The 20,756-nt window shown below is 29.7% G+C and overlaps 2 protein-coding genes across 3 annotated transcripts; one reads left to right on the top strand and one right to left on the bottom strand.

The window, feature by feature from the left end:
• The first annotated feature begins 11,453 nt into the window (after positions 1 to 11,453).
• LOC119689113 (protein suppressor of variegation 3-7-like) lies at positions 11,454 to 12,771 on the top strand. Of its 2 annotated transcripts, none has more exons than XM_038103857.1 (4): positions 11,454 to 11,665; positions 11,731 to 12,024; positions 12,098 to 12,176; positions 12,236 to 12,771. In XM_038103857.1, the coding sequence occupies exons 1-4, from the start codon at positions 11,613 to 11,615 to the stop codon at positions 12,647 to 12,649; spliced, it is 840 nt and encodes a 279-aa protein (XP_037959785.1). In that variant the 5' UTR covers positions 11,454 to 11,612; the 3' UTR covers positions 12,650 to 12,771. The 2 variants fall into 2 exon arrangements, with proteins under 2 accessions (XP_037959785.1, XP_037959784.1); XM_038103856.1 differs by having other exon boundaries at positions 11,457 to 11,665; positions 11,722 to 12,024.
• A 2,773-nt stretch (positions 12,772 to 15,544) lies between these two features.
• LOC119690182 (exonuclease 1) lies at positions 15,545 to 17,879 on the bottom strand. Its single transcript, XM_038105188.1, has 2 exons — positions 16,958 to 17,879; positions 15,545 to 16,905 (listed from the first exon to the last, which is right to left on the bottom strand). The coding sequence occupies exons 1-2, from the start codon at positions 17,759 to 17,761 to the stop codon at positions 15,598 to 15,600; spliced, it is 2,112 nt and encodes a 703-aa protein (XP_037961116.1). The 5' UTR covers positions 17,762 to 17,879; the 3' UTR covers positions 15,545 to 15,597.
• Positions 17,880 to 20,756: the final 2,877 nt, after the last annotated feature.

Below are 20,756 nucleotides of genomic sequence, written 5' to 3'. Positions count from 1 at the left end.
AGTAAACAAATATTTCTCCAATGCATTATCTTAATATTTCATCATAATAATTCAAACAATATATCACACACATATAGCAACTTCTAGCAAAACGGCACAGATTGACAGGAAAGGGTTCTTAAAGGATTACCCAAGTAAATAAGTATTAAAATCAAAATATTTATTCAACAGAAATAATTAAATAATTCAATATTTTAACTGTGAAACAATTTGAACCAAATGAGAACTATAAACATAATCACAATGTGATGTATATGTGCACAATATATATTATTTATAAAATTAATGTTATTTATCACTATTTTAAATCAGTATATTTATTGAATATATGCTGATAATATAGTCACTATTATATGTGCGCTATATATTCCGGAAGGAAGATATACGGAGCTTCATACTATTCTTCTCCAAATTCCTCTGAATAACATATTATCATAAAATAATGAAGCTCTTGTTAAATTATTGAGTAAAAGTGCTTAAGACACTTACTATCATTTCATCAAACAAAGAAAAAGGAGACTTCCAGAATTTATACAATGTTTTACAATAATAGAGCTATAGCACTGGCAGCCTCCTCTTCAGTTCAAAAACATTAACTCTATGCAGCGAATTTTGAATAGAGCTCAGCTAAATAAAGAAAAAAATATGTTGACTTCGCCTGCCTGATTTTATAAAGACACTTACTGCAAATTTTAATTAATTTTTTTAAAAACTTTTTTGAATATTGAAAGAGAAGAACCAAAAAAAAAACAGTTACTCAACATGTATCCAGGGGGAGTCTAAAAGAGTCTTCAAGTTTTCCATCTATCATGTACTATTTTTCTAAAAGATCTAAACACTTAGATCTAAGATTTAGATATAAAAGATTAGAAATTTATGGTCTGTCGACCTATAAAATAATTTTATTAAAAAATTGGAGTCAAGTCGAATCTGTCAAAAACGATACTAAAACGACTTCTAAAAAAAGCCGGTGATGTTAACCGGAGTATGGATAAAATTCAAGTACAACAGATTTTTAGGTGAACTTGACTTTTTTTACGGAGTATTTTATATGACAATCTGAAGAAATTGAACAAAATTATAATTTGTTGCATAGACATTTTGCAGATTGGGCTTTACATTAATTTGCAACAGGCAGACTATATTTTCTAAAAATTATTTTTCGTGAAAATTTATTTCTGGTTAAAAGGCTTCGGAAATAAACGTATTTATCGCAATTGGAATAAAGAAAATCTATATCTATATAGCCTTGTCAGTTGCTTGCTGTCACCAGTTGGTAGTACCAAGTGCCCTCAATTCGTTGGTCACCTGGTCCTTTAATCGAAGATGCGGACATCTTCTACCGTCTTTTCCATCTGCGGGTACCGAATCAAATACCTTTCTATCAGGATCAAACCATTTTCTTCCAACCATTTTTTCTTCCGAAGCCGCTGAATTTTTCACATCCACAAAATTTATCAGATTGGTGTGACTTATCCTGTGAAGAATTTCTTCTGGGCCATATTTTTTTTAAAATAAAAATGGTATAATAGTAATGGTCAATGGAAAACGATATTAAAACACGTTAACTGATTATTTGTGGTGTGAGTTGGATGATTTCTATTTGAAAGATATATGATTTCAACAAGTCAGTACACCGTATCATTGGAAGAACTGTTTAATGATGGTGTAATGCACAGTAATGCTGATACCAAATGGCTACAAAGATCGTGGTATATAATTTCTTTGGACTTCTTTCTTGGGATTATATTAAATCATTGACCAAAAATTGATCCAAAATTAAGTTTTTAAAATCTGCTTTTTATATAACGACTTCTTTCCAAACTAGGTGATGATACCTGCTGTAGATGGATATTTTGACTATTCAGAAAACTAATAGAGCGTTGGGATTCACAAATTGAAAGATTATTGTAATAAATGTCTCAATGTTGAGGAAGATTTTACTAAAACTGAAGTAATTTAAACAGCTAAACATCTGTTTTTTTAGTCCAGTTCCATGAATATGTTGAACATAAAGGATCTAGTTTGGTTGTAGTTATACATATAAGCATTTGATACATTTATCTATTTAAAGCATATGAAACTCTGTACTTAATGTAAACACTGACACAACAATTATTTCGTTCAAATGTGTTAATTTTTTTTGTGTTGAATATAACATTTATTTTATTGCCAGTAGGAGTATTCATTTATCCGTAGAAATTGTAAGAGTAAGATGTATTGCTACACATGTCAGCCGCTTTCCGGGTATTTATTTGTTTTGTCCGCACAACCACTAAGGAATAATACAGTTCGAAAGGAGCCATAAGAAGCAAAACAAACCACCTTCTGCATATAAAATGCCTTCAAAGTGAAATCGATAACATAATTAGTTTAAACACGAATAAAGCTTATGAATTTATGTGCATCTTTTAATAAAACACATGTGTACTTTAAATAACCCACCACAATATATGAGAGGTGATAAATTCTTGAAAATAATCCCATGTTTACATTATTAAGTTACACAGTTTAGAAATTAAAAGTTTACAAACACTTATTTATATTCAGGCTTCTAAATAATTATTCATTCAAGTTGGAAAGGAATAGTAGAACAGATAATAAATTTTAAATTATTAAGAGACGAAATCAATAATTATTCAAAAATAAAGCCAAACATGAAGCACCAGACTTCATTAGAATTTATATATTGAAAGTGAAAATATATCCCCATTTCCGTTCATAAAGTTTAACTACTCAAAATGGTCGTGTTTACTTAACTGAACGTACTGCCGTTCACTCCTGAAAATTTGAGACTATGTATGGCCATCCGAAGAAATTTTCAATCTCAAGTAATAGTCTCGGCAGCTGTGGCCGCTGATGGACGTTCTTCAATCGCTTTCATTGAACTTGGTTTCAAAAGCAATATGATTTGTTATTAGGAAAAAAATCGGTCGTAGACAATGGACTTTCTAACAAGACTCGTCACCTCTCTCGGTCTCATAAAATTCGTATGAATCAAGAATATTTAAAAAATCATAATCCACGCTTAATTTCATCCATATGAAATTAATGGCTTTCGAATTCGTCAGATGCAAATCTGATGGACTATTCCATCTTGGTCATTTTGGTAAGGTGGAGAGTAAGGTGAGGACTTAAAATTATGCCAGTACGAATGCGCTGAAGAAAGCCATTGTTCAGAAATTGGTCAATGTCCCAAAATACCGAAAGATCACATTCGTGAAGCATCAACTCATTGAAGGTCATAGCCAGACAAAAGGTATTCATATCGAGCTAGAGTGAATGGATTTTGAAATTTTAATTATTCGCAAAAATTTTTGTAATTTGAATTAATAAAAAATAATTTCACACAAAAAATAGGTGACACTTCAGTGAAAAGATTGTCAGTTTTAATTGAAAAGAGCTTTGTAGAAAACTAAAATCAACTATTTTATCATTTCTTTATCCAAGATGTTTTTTTTAGTTAATATTAGTACTAATATAATGTATATAAACACAAGAATATATTAGAATTGTGAAAGTTGTATTAATTCTAGATTATATTGTCCTATCTTTTGGATTCTCCGCCTGCATATATATATAAGCCACTGATTATAATAATATTAATTAAGAATTTTATAATAATAAATTAAATTAATTTATTTTTGATTATATCAAAACGATGCCCAGGTTTTTACATTGGAATCGTTCAATTATGGTCTGAAAATTAAAAATGTTAGGTCCATATGGCCTTGATAATTGTTAAGTATACAAGAATTTTATTATCAAAAGTTAGTTTCGATTAAGATGATAAGAGATAATAAAGTGATATGAGTTTGGCTCCCATTTGATAATGCTATTACAATAAATTCTGGGTGTATGTGGCTCGATACTTTACACAGAATAATTTGGAATAATATCATAAACTAAAAAATTCTTTATGTTATTTTAAATATACTAATCTACCTCAACTATATCGGTATTTTTACGGTATAGTGATCGCTACGGGCTACTTAGTGGGCTTAATGTGACATACTGCCGCTTTACAGTATTAGGATAGAGTACAACTTATAACTTGTACAACTCTAATTTGCTGTGAGTCTTTTTTAGTTTTTAAAATAGTTAAAATAGTTGAGAAAACTTGTCGAACTACATAAGAAAGACACAATTGACAAAGCAAGCGAAAGGATATATACAAATTGTCGCAAGCATTACCAATAGGAAGCTATGGGAAAAGCGATGACGCATGGTATATCTATATGGGTATTCAAAAAAATTGGACAAAAATCTAATACAACTTGGAGAAAATGACAATAAAATAACAAAGTTTGTTCAAAAGAATAACAAGAAAATAGAAAAGCATCAGACAAATACAAAGACGTTAGAGCAGTATAACCTCCATTAATATGCAAAAGCGAAAATGACATTCGAAAAAGTACTAAGAGAATATCGATGAGGGCACCACACCTAATTCTCGTCTCCTGAGAGAATTTTCGGTCACCAAATGCCAAATATAATGTAGTAGTCAGATTGCCTAAATGTGCCCATAACTTATTTTGTGTACTCACTTCATAGTATTCAATTAGTTTACTAACACCAGTTTCTCTTTAATAACAGTCTCAATATTTTGATACAATTTCAGTACTACATCTTCCATAAGAAGACACAAAAACTGAATTTCAATCCATCAGTTTATTTTTTGTCAATACATTGAGCATCGTGTAATGATTGAGTCCTACGTAAAATGGTTAATAGACCAACAATTATCGCATACAAAAAGACCGAAAGACGTTTAGTGGAAGCTCTAAGCTTATTAAGTACAACGCGGAAAATTATATGTCAAGTTTTGGTTTTCACAGAACTGTCGGAATAATGAGTGTCGCATCGGCAACAATGTAAAAATTTGTAAAACATTAGATTGCATTGTTGCCAGCAACATCTCGAAAACAAAGAGTTTTTTTTATCGTTTTGTCACTATGGATAAGAATTAAATCTACTACTATGAATTTGAATTAGAGCAAATGAATAATATAAATTCGATTTTTTTGCTCTTCGTGAATTCGTGTACAGTAATACGCTAAAAAGATATTATAGGATACCAAATGGATTTTCTTGTTATATATCTTTTAAAGTTGTTTAAATAATCCAACCTTTTGTATGAATTGTGCAGCTGAAAAACCATTTAATTTACAAATGAAGCAAATCGTTTTCCAAACAACTAATACATTTGTTCTTACAGCTCAAAAAGCCGTCATTAAAATCAAGAAATTTAAGAGCGAATTGCTGCAATTACAAGCTACCCTTTTAATCCCTGTTTCTACCGACCACAGGCGAAAGTTTATTTACGACCACTTTTTTTGACAGGAAATATACATCTTTTTTATTTCTTTAGCAGCTATATTAAGACCTACATGGCTTACATTCTCTACACGTAGAATCTCAGATTGGGTATATTAAAGTTAATCAAAAGTATGGAGGTTTATATGTATCCTAACTGACTATAGGACGCCATGGTGCCAGAAATAGCTTGGCCTTGCAAACCGAAGAGAAGACCATCTGGATCATCTGTTGTGTCTATGTCTAGCCTTAAGCTATTGGGTGTCTCATTCTTCAACACACTTTGCAATATTTAGAATATCATTATTAACCAGATACTTGTATTTATCAACGCATCCACCTGGCTCTAATATACTAAACCTTTCATTCACAATTACGAAGAATGGGGAATCAAATCGCCTCTCTTAGCTAGTTAAGGAGGAATCGTTATTCTTTCTACCTATCTATTTGCCTGCAACAACCTACACATTCGTTAGTAGGCTTACTCAGAGTTTTACATCTTATAAAATTCAAATAATAACTCGCCTTACATCTTATGACAAATAATTTCCATAGAGTTGTATTTCGCTGACCTTTCGGACAGGTGCGGAGCTAGACCAACTCTGGACGTCGGCGACATTAGAATTGCGAGGCCCCCTTTATAACCCAGTTGTAAAAGTAAATAATCAATTTAAAATAAACACAAATTAAAATAAATGAATTTTCCTACTTGTAGCTTCACTCAATTTTTTTTAAAATTATATCATAATTTGCGTCAGCTGCTATTTTCGCTTCAGTTTATAGAATTTCGAATGGAGATAGTCTCTCTTGGATCATCATACTTTTCTAGTATGTCTTGTTCAATTTTAAATTTGAAAAGCTTCTTTCCGTCGGAGCTATACTGACTAGAACTGTGAATATGAATCTGGTTACTATATAAACATTCGGAAATATTTCGAATATGGTTAATGCCATTATCAAATCAAATTGTTTTAAATATTTATTAAGTGCTTAGAATCCACAGTCGGTAACTTTTTGCGAGGCCCCAGAGGGCGCGAGGCCGTCGGCGGTCGCCGACATCGCTGACGCCTAGCGACGCCACTGCTTTCGGAAACTTCTACAGCCAGAGATCCCAAACTAGAGGATCATGGGCATAAATGTATTAAAGTTAAGAAAGAATATACTGAAGACTAAAGAGAACAAATAAAAATCGGTTTTTTCTTTATGTTTAGGTTACCTCTTTAAGTACTTGGCAGTGTATTTAATACTTTCCTCAGATATTTTCTCTTGAATAATCCGTAAACTCATCGAGATGTTGCTGAATGTAAATAGCTTTTGAAACCTATGCTGGTTTTTCTTCTTCTAAATCTTGATTATACAATTTTTGAATATGAAAAAAAAAATACAGATATGTTTTTAACAATAGTACTTTTTGTATTCTACTTTCATCAATGTTACTTGAGTATCAGTGAAAAATAAAATAAAGCTGTAAAGAAATTAATTGAACAGTAAACAAAAGGACGGAAGTAAAAGTTATGAGCAATAATAAAAAAACCAAAAATTAAAATGTTCATTACAAAACAATTGCCATCAGAATGTAGGGTAAAAATAATTTTTATTATATATATTGGTGGTAAATATAGCATACTTCCAAAACAAATTTTTATGTTTATGTTTACTTTACACGCGTTGCTCAGAAATTTACCATGCACTCACACTTACCATATAACGCAAAGACAACCGAAGCACGTTCACAACTTCACCACACTTTCTGGAACACTTCACATCATGAGCATTTTTAAATTTAGCTCTTGCAAGTTACGCTTTAATATTTCGGTTAACCTGCCATTAAACAGTTCTGTAATTATTTGTTTGCATGTTGCGCGTAATATAAAAGTACGAATTTATGATACTTTCCAGACTAGAGTCGTATAAACAAGTTCTGAAAAACCACACGGTTCATAGGGGTATTACTTCTGTAAGTCGCATAATTACAAAAACTTTCAATAAAAAAAAAATAAGAAACGAAAACAAACGATATAATGCGGAACAAAAACAACACTTACCCATTTTAAACAACTTATTTATCGCCTTTTAATAAATAGAAGAATTAAAAATTGCAGTGAACCACAATGCTGTCCAAAAGAATGCAAACGATCAAAGGGTTTACAATTAATTACTGTAAATAAATCAACCAAAAAAATTATAAAAACATCTACTAAAGTAAATAAATTAAACATTGACAAAGCTTTTTGCACTACTATATGGAGCTACTTTCTTCAAAATATACTTAGAGGCTACTAAATACGTCTAATACGCTCTGTAAAAATTTCTATATATGTTGTGATTATTTCTAATAATAATAATAAAATCTCAATTAATAATAATTAATTTCTTCATTTAATCATTGGATAGATTGCGATTTTACAAAATGCACTTAAATGAATTTTGCACATTCATACGATCAAACAAACTGCTATAGTGCACAAGACAACATCGTTGTTGCAGCAAATCCCAGTTGGAAAAAGTCATTGTCTTCGAAGACATTGTCTTTGAAAAAGGTTTTTATACTGCGTCCGCATGTTTAAGCAAATTTGCAAAACAATTGCTGAAAACATGAATGTAAATAGTCTCTATGATACTCAGTCTCTCCAATTGTAGTGTTCACAGCAACCTAACATATGTCGCTATGCCTTTATTATTAACAGTGCCAATTTTGAGTAAAGTGAATCAGCATTTTGTGTGGAAAAATTTTTCTATTTGATTCACATATTTTAATTTAATTTAATTCTAATTTGTTTTTATAAAAAAATTATTTAATTATCTAAATTAAATAAACTTTGACTATAAACTTCCATAACTCGAATTTTCTATAATTCGAATTTTCTATAACTCGAACAAAACATAGTGCACCAAGGTTTTAAAGAGCAAATTACATACAATTCTGCTTCCATAAGTAAAACTTCTATAACTCGAATTTCTCTGTAACTCGAACAATAATTTTGTTCCGTACCGATAAGAATATGGGAAAGTACGTTCTATAAGTCCAATTTTCGTTTTAAGCATAAATGCGTTTTGCTGTTAGGGGAAGTCCCTTTCTTCAAACCAAATGTTTGATTTTTTCTTCCTCATGTTGCTTCTTTGTGCAAATGCCAGTTGCTGGCAGCGTGGTTTAAAGTAAATGAAATAACTTCCAATACTATTCTTAAAGATTATATTGAGCTTAACAATAATTTTTGTACATCAAGATTTTCTAAAGATGACGATATTATTGAACGTTAGAGCTCTGAATAAGTAGCTCCGATTCTAAGCGGAACGGAGCAATGATGAAGGTTCGGAGGTTCATTAGCCTTCTAAGAAAGAAGTAGAAGCCTCATTTAAAATATTGAATTTTTATTTACAAAGGAATGATACTACAACTGATGATCACTATAAGAATATGAATAAAGTGAAATCTTTTTTTACTGAAAATGAGAAAAAAAAAATATCCTAAACATTAATTTCTAAATATTTTACTTCACTATAACTTCTGTGCTGTATTTGATTTTAAATAAATAAATAAATATTTTAAAATATAATTCTAGTTTCTTTCAAAAATAAAAAAAAAATAAAAAAAAATTCTCTAACTCGAAGTCTCCATAAGTCAAACCCTTGCTTTGCAAAATTGGACTTTGAGTTATGGAAGTTTGACTGTAATGTAAAAAATATGTATGTATATAAAATATATAACAAAAAATAATGACGTACAAAATTTTTTTTAGTTATATTATATTACATATAAGAAAAACTAAATTTACAATTTAAAGAGAAACAATAAGAAAATGTGTAAATAAATTAAATGAGTAGCTACGCTAAGAGCCCACAAATTTCAATCGAATGCGTCCGCTATGCAAGACATGGATGCACCCAGTCTTCAAGACATTTACGTAAAATGTCTTTGAAGACATTTGGCTTTTTTCTTTGAAAATCTTTTCGCAGACCGTCATATATTTGGTATCGATTGGTCGACGCGATATTTGGGTGATCTGCACACATTACTTAAGCGGCTAAAAGCTTGATTTGCCTTATTAATGGGTTTTTTGATGTCAGCGCTGGATTCACTGTTCTTTGATATTATGGTTACAAGATAGCAGAAGAATTCTACGTCCTCAAGACGGCAGTTGTTCATGATGAAAGGGTCTTAGAGGTTTGCATCTTTTTAACAATTCGATTTAAGAATTACATCTCTAAGATTGCAATAGAGATGTAAGAAATGTTGTCCAAATAATGAATTAGGAATTAAGGAAGCTTCCACTTCAATTTGTAAAGCAGGAGGAAAATGGAATTATGTGAAGTAAATCAAAGGAATGATTATGACAATTGGTAAGTACGAGCAAAAAATAAGAAAATGTAGTTTTATCGGTCAATATTAACAGACTTGCAGATAGTGGAGTTGTGATGGCAATTGCAATTGAATTTTCGCATATTTTATCATTTTATCTCAGTAACCTGAGAATATCTGAATGCTCCTGAAAGAAAAAAACATATACTAAACTAATGAAAGTAAAACCAATATGTGACTAGAGAAATCATTTTCATCGGCACTGCAATCATTGTCCCATCTTCGACTTCTTTCACAAGTGCCTCTACCGATACTGATTATGATTCGGCGTCCATTAAATTCCTTTGAACTCGTTAACCCTTATCTTCGTATCAGAAATACACCAAAGCATACAGCAGGGGATATTACATGAGTGAAGTCAAATATTGGCAAGGGCCTTTAATGCTGGGGTATTATCGTTTTCAAAACCATTTGTAACATACAACGCAATAAGTTGTCCAACAAGCCCCAATCGGCATCTCTGGGATGAAAATTCCTGTTACGAACAAAAAGAACTATCCTGGTTCAATGGGATCCGATTATATATTCTCACCTGCGAAGGAGTAACTTGTTATTATTATTAATACATAAATAAATTTTTACTGATAAATTTTTAAATTTTTACTTAACTCAAGTCATAAAAGAAATGGTAGAAAACAGTAAATATCTTAAATATATATAAATAAATAAAAAAATTAATGTTAAATAAATATTAATAAATATTAAAATTAAAAAATATATAGAAAATATATATATTATATATAAATACATAAAATAAATATTTTAAGAGGTTAATAAAGACAGTATAGTATATCAATACATTTAAGCTTGATTCGTATTAAAAATAAAGTTAGAAATAATTCTTCAATTTTTACAAATTTTAATTAATTAATTAATCATTTTTTTATTTAAATTTTTATGTATTTTATTGCATATAAAAAAAATTGTGCAAAAAAATTAAAAGAAAATATTGGCTGACAATCAAAAGACTATAAAAGACCGTATAAACAGCTTTCAGTCTTACACAAGACCAGAAAGTGAATCATGCCAGAATACATATGATCTTTCAAACGATCTTTTGCAAGATTTTTGTGTGGTAAGCTGAAAGATCGTTACTAGAATTGCCCTCTTAATGTCATGATTTGTACAAACCAATTACGCGGTTAAACAAGAATGAAATAAAACGATTAACATTTTTTATTAAATCTTAAAACAAATTATGCTTCTATAATTATTTCATAGTATACTTTTAGAGTGAAAAAATAAATAAATCTAATGTTGAAATAAATTTGTACTTATTGATTACATGGCATTAGCTATTCGTATTTCTATTAATGTCATTGGAATAAATGCCATGAAATGTAAGTAACGGTGTAGGTAATAACGGCTATAATAATATATAACTATAATATAAATATAACCGTGTGCGAGTGAGAGTAAATTGGTGGTGAATTGGGGGAAATCGTAAATTATGTTGGTATGGCAGCGAATGTTGATATTTACCAGAATTTCGAGTAGGGTAAATTAAATAAAAATTAGATAAATTACTTGTTACCATTGTAATAATTTTATAAGATGTTTAAAAAATAAATAAATAAATTTGAAAACTTTTATTCAAAAATAATAAATAAGTGCAATATATCCATAAATAAATATTTACATAAATGCAGTGCAAAAAATCCCTAGGTTTTCAGTAAATTTCAATTTATTTTACCTGAATTTACTCGAACTCGCACACGGCCTTACAATTCATTATTTATTAGAATAAATAACTTATACTAAATGCAACCCTGCATATGTCAAAATTGACAGCTTTGGCATTCACTGCGGATAGGGAAAAATTGTTTTCATTAATTTTGTGCTTACACTATTGTCATTTTTGGTCCAAGCAACACTTAAAGCGTTAATTTTAACAGTACATTTTAAATTGCTGTAATTTGACTGGTTACTTAAATATATGGGCGATGAAAAAGATCCATTTAATTATGAGTCGGCAGAGGAAAGTGAAAGGTAAGGTAACGTTTTATAATAAAATATTTTAAAAATAAATTTTGACATTGTTGCAGCAATTTCAGTTCAATTTATGATGCACCTGTTAAAGACAAATGTAAATCGTTGCGTTTTCCAAGGCAGAAATACATTTCACGTTGGGAAAATATTTTTTCTTGGTTGAAAGCGGATGAAAGTGATGAAACCGTCGGAATATGTACAATTTGTTCTAAACGGCTTGTGTGTAAAAAGAGTCATTTAGAAAGACATGAAAATTCTTTTAAACATCGACGACTTTCAAAAAAAAATCTTAAAAATATTGAATTTGCAACAATTGAATTGCAGGATCCTTCCACATTAGATATTATTGAATTTCCAAAGTGAGTTTTATATGCTTTTCTTCCTATTATGCATATATAAATACTGATGTGAATGGTTATATACTTACAATAGGTCGGAGGTTGAATATGACTGTAATTATGTGGATAATGTGGAAGAACTTAGTGAATATAATATCGAATATGATGTTCTAGTAAATTTTTTATTGAAATATTTTCCTATGAAAATTGGGTAATTAGTTTTTATTTGCAGGATGAAAGTGCAATAAACCTTCAGGAAAATGCTATTGAATCGGATGATGAATATAATACGGCTGAACTAAATCGAGTAGAACTAATGAAAACAATTGAACGTGACCGATGTACAGTACATACATTTATTAATAATGTTACTCAACAGCCTTTAGTGATACCACCTCCTCAGAAAGACAGCATTGATTTGTTTTTCGAAAGCGTCGCGGCCAGTGTAAAACTTCTTCCACCTAAAATGGTTTCCGCTGTAAAACATAAAGTTTTGCACGTAATTACTGATTTTGAATTAGAAGCGTTATCTGAAAAAGAAATGAAAACGAATAGAATGACGACGCCTGTAGAGACTTCAGAACAAGTTCCTATACAACTCGAATCAATGGCAAGCACATCCCAAATTGTTTATTCTTATCATTAAATTTGAGCAGTCTGCAAATGTGTACATTTTTACTAGAGTTTGATTTATGTTTAATTTTAATTGAAAATAAAAGTTAATGTATAAAATTTAAAGTCTTCAATTAAATATACCAAGAAATGTGTGACGAGTTTCGTAAAAAAATTATTTTAGTTCGTTATATTTAAATATATATATATATATATATATAGGTATGATATTGCAAATAGTACCACATGGTTATAACGTAATAAATTTGCTATTTTTGAAAAAAAATATTTTATAGCTCTATTACTAGATAACAAAAAAATTCAATTATATTACTTTTGTTAATAACTTTCACAACTGTTTTTTAAAAGAAAATTAATGCGTTTAAATCAACAGACAGTGACTGTGACAAATTTAAAAATTTGTGATCACAAACTCGTCAAATTTCTTTATTAAAAGAACTGCAAATTATTTTAACTATCGATGAATAGCGTGAGAGGAATACATAATCTTTAGTGTCTATTCTAGAGAAATATAAAACGTAGTTTGTTTCAGATGATATCTGATTCATATGTTTTGTGAAGCATATTTGAGCAAAATTTGGTGTTTTCACAAAATTGTTCTTGGGAACTAATTTTTGGTCAAATATGTTATGTCAATCACTGAAAATAATTTTATATTTTAGTTCTAAGTTAGTCTTAAGATTCATTAAATAAAGAAAACATCAAAATTAAGCTTTGTGTCTTTCTATAAATATAGTTCATGTGAGAGTATCAGTAAATTGAGGTAAGGTAAATTGAAATTTACTGAAAACCTAGGGATTTTTTGCACGGCACTTATGTAAATATTTATTTATGTATTTATTGCACTTATTTATAATTTTTGATTAAAAGTTTTTAAATTTATTTATGTATTTATTCAACATCTTATAAAATTTTCACAATGGTAGCACTTAATTCACTTAATTTTTATCTAATTTACTCTACTCGAAATTCAGGTAAATACCAACATTCGCTGCTATACCGACATCATTTAATATATCCCTCAATTTACCATCAATTTACTCGAACTCACACACGGCCTTAATACATAAATTAATTATCAATTTAATGTAAACATTTTTTCTTTGGCATTTAACAATATAATTAGAAATTTGAACTTTGATGTATTTTAAAATGTTCTCAGTTGCGTTATTATATGCATACAAGCCTAAGATTAATAGGTTTATCCAAATAGTAGTTGTATATAATGCAATTAATAACATATTTTTTTGTAATGCATTAAAAATGTATTCTACAAGTGATCTATGCCTACTTAACAATCCCGAATGGCTGATTCTTAGTCCCGCAGCCACTCCCAGACATAGACCAGAGAATCGATTTCAAAAACTATGAAGTACCTTAATGAATTAATCTGCCCGAGATAACAGTTAAGAAGGATGTAAGTGATATATAATATGACATAGAGTAATACAATTAGGTGCTAAATTAATTTAGAAAAGCAGATATCACGCTATTAAAGTCTTATTTGAAAAAAAAAAACGCATGACTGCTATTACTTTTGAAAGATAATCTTGATGGTAACGTAGTTTAATAATAATTGTTATTGAAAAATAATAAACATCAATCAGACATGTAGCCAGGGGTTGGCAGTAATGAAAGGTCTATGTATCAGAGCAGTTTGATTGTGTGATTCTTTTGATAGGTGATAATTAATCGTCGCAATTGACGAGTAGCTTCGGAAAGAATATTCTTAGAACCTATCGAAGCATCTCGTCTACCCAGTTGCCGCTGTTAACAATCTACGGTCGATCAGGTTTTTTCAAATTATCACAGCAAAAACAACTATTTAGATTCTGTCTAATAATATTCTGTTTTTGTATATACATTTCGTTTAATTTTAAATAAGCTTTTGGTGCTATTAAGATAGTCAATCCAAATAAGATAAAACATAATAAATATAAAAATAACTGCCTTCTTATATTATAAAGATAATAAGTAATCTATTATAATAGAGCTCGTATACATAGTACGAACATTGATTTAATATCGCTTTTTGCTTTAACGTTTAGTTTGCAATATACAATCTCTGTTCGACATACATATAAAGCATAGTAAAATATCATATTGTGTTTTTTAATTTAATTTTATTAGAAACAGATATATATGTATTATGTATGTGGTATTTGTTCTCAAAACATTACTCTCAAAAATCAAATTAATTAGTTTTTTATTTTAATTAGTTATTACAGACGTGAGTCGTCCTTGATCGCTCCGGTAGCCTCTGTCAGCCAGCCAGTTCAGTGGCTTGCTTTCGCCGGTTGGTAGTACCAAGTGCTTTCATATTAACATATGATCTTTCCATTAATGCTGAGGACCGAATTAAACATGTTTTTAGCCGGGGATTTTCGACATGGTCAAGCCAGTGAAGCTGCTGAATTTTTTATGCTTGACCATGTCAATGTCGCATTAAAGCTCATACAGCTCAACGTTCTATCTAATTCGATACGTGTTACCAACGCGTAAAGGACATTTTAGATAATATTTCATATTGTTACAGTTTAATCAAGATTGAATATACATATTCCTTTTACTGACAATAATTTTCGTTGCTATAAATTCAAAGAATTGTTGTTTTTCTTTATTTAATAAGTAATATTAACATATAATTACTATTAGGCAGTGTTAATTACAATATTAAGTACTCTAAGTTACTAAATATTATATATAAAAGTATACATAATCTTACTAGGAAAATAATCACTGATACTATTTTTATATCATTTCAATTTTAATATCAGAACCTTATTTATAAATAATTTTGAAAACAAACAAAATTATAAAATAAATTAATAATGTACATTATTTATTTATATACAAATTTATATAATGCTTCTAAATACACGTATAAAAACAATGAACTATAAAACAATATAGAACATAAAAATCAAAACCAACAATAATAAAAATAAAAAAACAGGAACATTATTTTAAACTGGGCCTTTTTTGAAAACCAAACATACTTAGCCGAGTTTGGGTTGAATTTTTCGCTGCGTCTAGTGAGATTTTTGTTGGCTTTAATTTGTTTTTTGATTTGAAAACACTTTCTTGCTTTTTCGAAAGACCCAAACGTGGCATTGAGTTTTTAATAACGCGAGTTTGTGAATTGTCCATATCGGTACTCTTATTAGACTGAATATCACTTTCATTGTCGGAAAGAACAATAGATTCATTTACATTGACTACATCGCTATTATTATTAATAAATTTATTTGTATTTGATGAGTTCGAAACAAAGCCACTATCAGTTAAACTGGAGGACAATTCCTTACTGTTGTTTTGTGAAGAGATATTACATTTTCTGGGAGAGGGTGAATGATACAGCTGCGCTTGACTTATTTGCTTTTGTCTAGAGATTTCATCAATTTCTTCAATTTCATTTGATAAGTCTAAGCAGTTGGTATATATTTTATTTGCTTGATTTAAATTTACAGCAAATAAACGGCTTTTAACTTCTACATTAATATTATTTATATCCGATTCAAATATGTTCTTCTTAATGCTGCCCAATAGTTGAATATTTTTTACTTTTTCGTCATGCTTTTTAGGACTTAATACTTTAAGCAACGAATCACTTTCACATATTCTTTGCGGCGAATGCATTTCCGCAGGTGTGATTTTAAGAAATGGGTTGAGACGAGTTCTGTTAACTTCTGAAGATTTTGTTGCAGAACTATCAATATCGTTTGTTGTTTGAGTTTCCGTATCACTTCGTTTTCTTTTCGCTATTGTAAGATTATTGTTTGTGTTATTCACATACATTGCAAACACTTCTGACTCTGCGGGTTTTGCGTTCTCGATTTGAATGTTTGCGTTAATTTCGTTATGAATTGCTTGAGCGTTGAAATCAATTTTTTTAACGATAAGTGCACAATTATTTTCTTGATTTTCATTTTGTTTAACACTAAAAGATTTATCTTTCGTCAGCCAGATACTTGGATGTTTAGAACTTTTGACAGATTTTGCGAGTATCGGTGCAGTACTTAAAGTATAGTCAGGATTCCATACGTCGATTTTCTTCAACGTGAATGGATTTAAATTACCAAGTGCTAAATGGAATGCCTGTTCATCACTTTCTAAAGGTGTACCTGCATTACCGCAATATCTTAAGTCTGCCTGTATGTTTTCCAATCGATTTAAGCGTTCCATTTTGCGTTCAAGTGGGTTATAAATATACATATATTTAAAAGTTGCTTCGGCTTTGAGAAAATTTTCTATATATTCATCGTCAACCTATGTATAAATAATTTTAACAAGCAGCATATATTTTAGTTGTTAGTCTTACCTCAAGTTGTCTCATATTTAAATATTGCGGTATCTTTTTCAACGCTAGCCACATGTCATCCTGTTCTGTTTTCAGTATAAATTTACAAGCTTTGGCAAGTCCAATGCCTGGTAGAGAATCAAGATAATCACATCCAGACAAAATACACATTCTTCTAAACTTTTCAAAATTATATTTTTCCTCACAGCATCCCATTGCCAAATGAAATTTGTCAGCTTCAACAAGTAAACCAGCTCCTGTTCGATCAAGTTTAAATATTATTTTCTGGGCACCAAAAAGTGTTAAATCTGAATCTTCTGTTATAATATATTGTGCAATATTGACTTTACTTAGCCAAGCCATTTGAGCATCGGCTTCGTATGGTGCTACTATGCAATCAACATTGCGTTTTCGACACTCCTTAATCAGTTCGAATGCCATGTCATGTGTAATGTCTACAGAGCGACGCATATGCGAATAAGCTTCTTCAGTTCGTCCCAGTCTTAGTAGTTCTGCAGCGCGCTTTTTGGAAGTTTGACGAGATTCTCGTCGTCGACTCTCCGTTAGCGCTTTAGCTGGCAAATGGCGACCGTCAAAAACAAGTATAGGCTTTATATTATACGAAATTATCATATCCACATATTGTAAGCAATAATTCAAATATTTTGTCGTCTCTTCTCCACGTATCAATTGGTGGGCACATGAATAAGCACCTTTATGCAGCCAACAATAGCTGTCTATCGCGACTGTAGATCCTTGCAAATTCTTTAAATGCACTTTTGAAGACGCTTTTTCAAGAAATGGTATTAGCCCAGTTATACCCATTATTATTAAATTACCTTAAAATTACACTTTTCACATAAAATACTTTTAATAACTTATATTAGCGCAAAGTCAACTTATTTAAACGAAGAACATGATTTTGGCGCTCAAATATTTCTTATCAATGCACAACTACAGCTGATTACAGGGTTGCATTTTCGTTTCAAATTTTTAGATATTAGACAATTTGAAAAACTGTTTTAAATGAAGAAATTTTAGTAGTTTTTGATGAAAGAGTCTCGGTATGTCAGTAACATAATAGAGGTATTCAGGATGTCTGTGCAAATATTTAGAACTGATTTTTGTATACGTATTTATATGCTTTTATAATATAACTCATTATTGGACTTCATCATTGGTCCACTTTTTGTTCCCACATTTTCGAATATTTTTGCTAGCAGCTCTGATATTGTTGGTCGTAAAACAAATACAAAATCAAACAATTGCACAGAATCACAAAATTACAAAATGACAATATCAGTTTCGCTGAAGTATTGCTCAGTGAACAGTAAAAAAATAAGATCATTCACAATAGAATCTTGAAAATCAAATATGCAAGAGGTAATTGGTGTTAAAAATATGGTCTCGAATATTGTCTTGTAAATCAATTGTAGAATCATAAGAAAGGAAATTGTTTTTGTAAAGGCAAATAATTTTTCACATGCAACGATGCACAGACATCCTGAATACCCTTAATAAATTTTCAGACGTGTTTGGCAAGTACCTCAGCAAAGGGAAAAAATCAAATTTGTGTGTATTTTTACGAATTTCAAATGGTACCAATGGGTGTTCTTGAAAAACATCAGCTAAGCCTGTTATTGTAAAGTACAGCACAAAATTTTGATTTGATATTCAAAGCGTGAAGAAAATAACAAATAAAGCGCTATTACTGTCTTAGAATATATATTTTCATATGTTTGCTTACATTTTTTGAGATATATATATATTATGTTTGTGTTGGATATTTTTCATATCAGTTCAGTTCAAATATTCTATAATACATTCACACTGTTTGATTTAGGCACTTGCCCATTTATATGAATGGTTGAACGTACACAATAGCCGTAATTTTTGCTTTCAGAGTTTCAAAAAATACTCGCAACTTACAAAAGAAAATATGTGAAGCAACAATGCTCGGTATTTAGAATTGGGTTTTATACATATACTCGTAAAAAATTTTACTTTTTAAGTTTCAATGCAGCCAAATTCAAAAATCAGTCTATTGTGAATGTTCACTGAAAATATGTTGGAAATTTTTCTTTATTCGTTAAAATCATATGAGTATTTCATTTACTAATAAATTCAAATACATAAATAATAAATAATATTTAATATTCATTTTGTTTTATTTTACTTAAATTAATTAATTTTTAGTGTTTACTATTTCTATATTTCATATTGTACACCACACAATAAAAAATATATGTCAAGAATAAGCAGTTAAAATATTTGAAAAGTGATGTTGCTTTCAACCAGACTTAATGTTGTTTTTTCACAACTCTGAAAGAAAACATTACGACTAATATATCATACAAAAAATTATATATATAATTGGTATATTAAATCATTTATATACATTTTGTATATCAATTATAACTTCAATTAAAAAAACAAATATTTTATTAAGGTCGTGTGCGAGTTAGGCTAAGTTGCGTTCTAAATGAGGGAAATTCTAAGTTGTGCCGATAATGTAGTGATGTGTCGATACGTGTTGATAAATGGCTAAATGTGTGCAGTGCAAAAAATCCCAAAAAATCTCCCATTTAGCATCAACTTAGCCTAACTCGCACACGTCCTAAATACTTATTTCCTCAGTGCTTTTGTTTGCAGCTCAGCTGTTGTTTGTTTACATTTTATATTTAAAAATATATGACACATACTTCAAATTTTGGTCATATCCCTTGTGGGAAATTTATTTTTAAGGGTTACATTCGACAATTTTGGTCTAAAATGAGCTGATTTATTGTAAATCAGCTCATTTATATGATAGCTCTTTGTATGGTAAATTATCTGCATTAGTGGCTATAATAAACAAAGCCGCCTAAATGCGATAGTTTGAATCTGTTATTAGTGAGATCCATTAATATAAATACTTTTGATGATTAATCAACTTTTCCAAATTATAGTACATCAATTATGCATTTAGATTTGACTTTATTTTAAATGCACACAAGTTTTAAAGGTATGAATTATAGATTTAAAAATAATATAAGACATCGCATAAAATATATTTAATTTATGTAATGAGAAAACAATTTCATTGCTTTTTTGTTTTGATAACAAATAATTTTTTTTATTATTTTTCTTTCAATTTATTTGCTTGTAACGTCTGTCCGTCCGTACACTTGTAATCTATATAAAAGTAGCGCTGAAGCAAAAATTAAGCGCGGGGCATAAAAAAATTCACTCAAACAAATCACATCAGTATTACACAAGATATATTTATGGATGAGCAATACTGTCCTAAGTATTTATATTAAATGTTCCAAAACGGACTTTTCTTTGCTCATATACACAATGTTAAAAATTGCATTCTAAAGTGTGTAGAAAAACCTATCTACTGTAAAAATAGTTGAAATTATCCAACTGGTTATCAAATATTAGGTGTATTTGGGAGCTCTGAAGTGAGGCAAAAAACAGCAAGTCTCTTGTTAAAATCTCTTGCTACCATTTTGGCATCACTGTTGTAATTTGTCAAATATGTTTTCACAAGCCAAACTACTACTAAAAGCAAATAAAAACAATGATAATAACGTGAGAAATTTTGAATTTTCATTCTGTAATAAAATTAAAAATAGTTAAGAATATTTATGCCTTAATAAGTATAAACTTGTTAAAAACACTAGGTGCGCTTTTTAAACACACTTTCTTTATTTTGGTTTGTAGTCTCTTAGATGATGAGTCGCTTCGTAATTAGTCTGTTACAAGAAGAGCGTAGTGTTGTGTTTCACGTACAAATTACAGACTTTAGCAAGAGACTTGTTGTCTTTAATCTAAT

The sequence above is a fragment of the Teleopsis dalmanni genome, chromosome X (genome assembly GCF_002237135.1).
Source record: "Teleopsis dalmanni isolate 2A chromosome X, ASM223713v2, whole genome shotgun sequence".
Classification (NCBI taxonomy): Eukaryota; Metazoa; Arthropoda; class Insecta; order Diptera; family Diopsidae; genus Teleopsis; species Teleopsis dalmanni.
Note: the sequence above shows the minus strand (reverse complement) of the source record. Positions and strands in the feature narration are given on the sequence as shown.

Coding starts and splice junctions, on each gene's coding strand:
- LOC119690182 (XM_038105188.1), bottom strand. CDS start 17,761: ATGGGTATAACTGGGCTAATACCATTTCTTGAAAAAGCGTCTTCAAAA. Junction 16,906..16,957: donor TAAATATGAGACAACTTGAG/GTAAGACTAACA, acceptor ATTTATACATAG/GTTGACGATGAATATATAGA.
- LOC119689113 (XM_038103856.1), top strand. CDS start 11,613: ATGGGCGATGAAAAAGATCCATTTAATTATGAGTCGGCAGAGGAAAGT. Junction 12,025..12,097: donor GATATTATTGAATTTCCAAA/GTGAGTTTTATA, acceptor TACTTACAATAG/GTCGGAGGTTGAATATGACT. Junction 12,177..12,235: donor ATATCGAATATGATGTTCTA/GTAAATTTTTTA, acceptor TTTTATTTGCAG/GATGAAAGTGCAATAAACCT.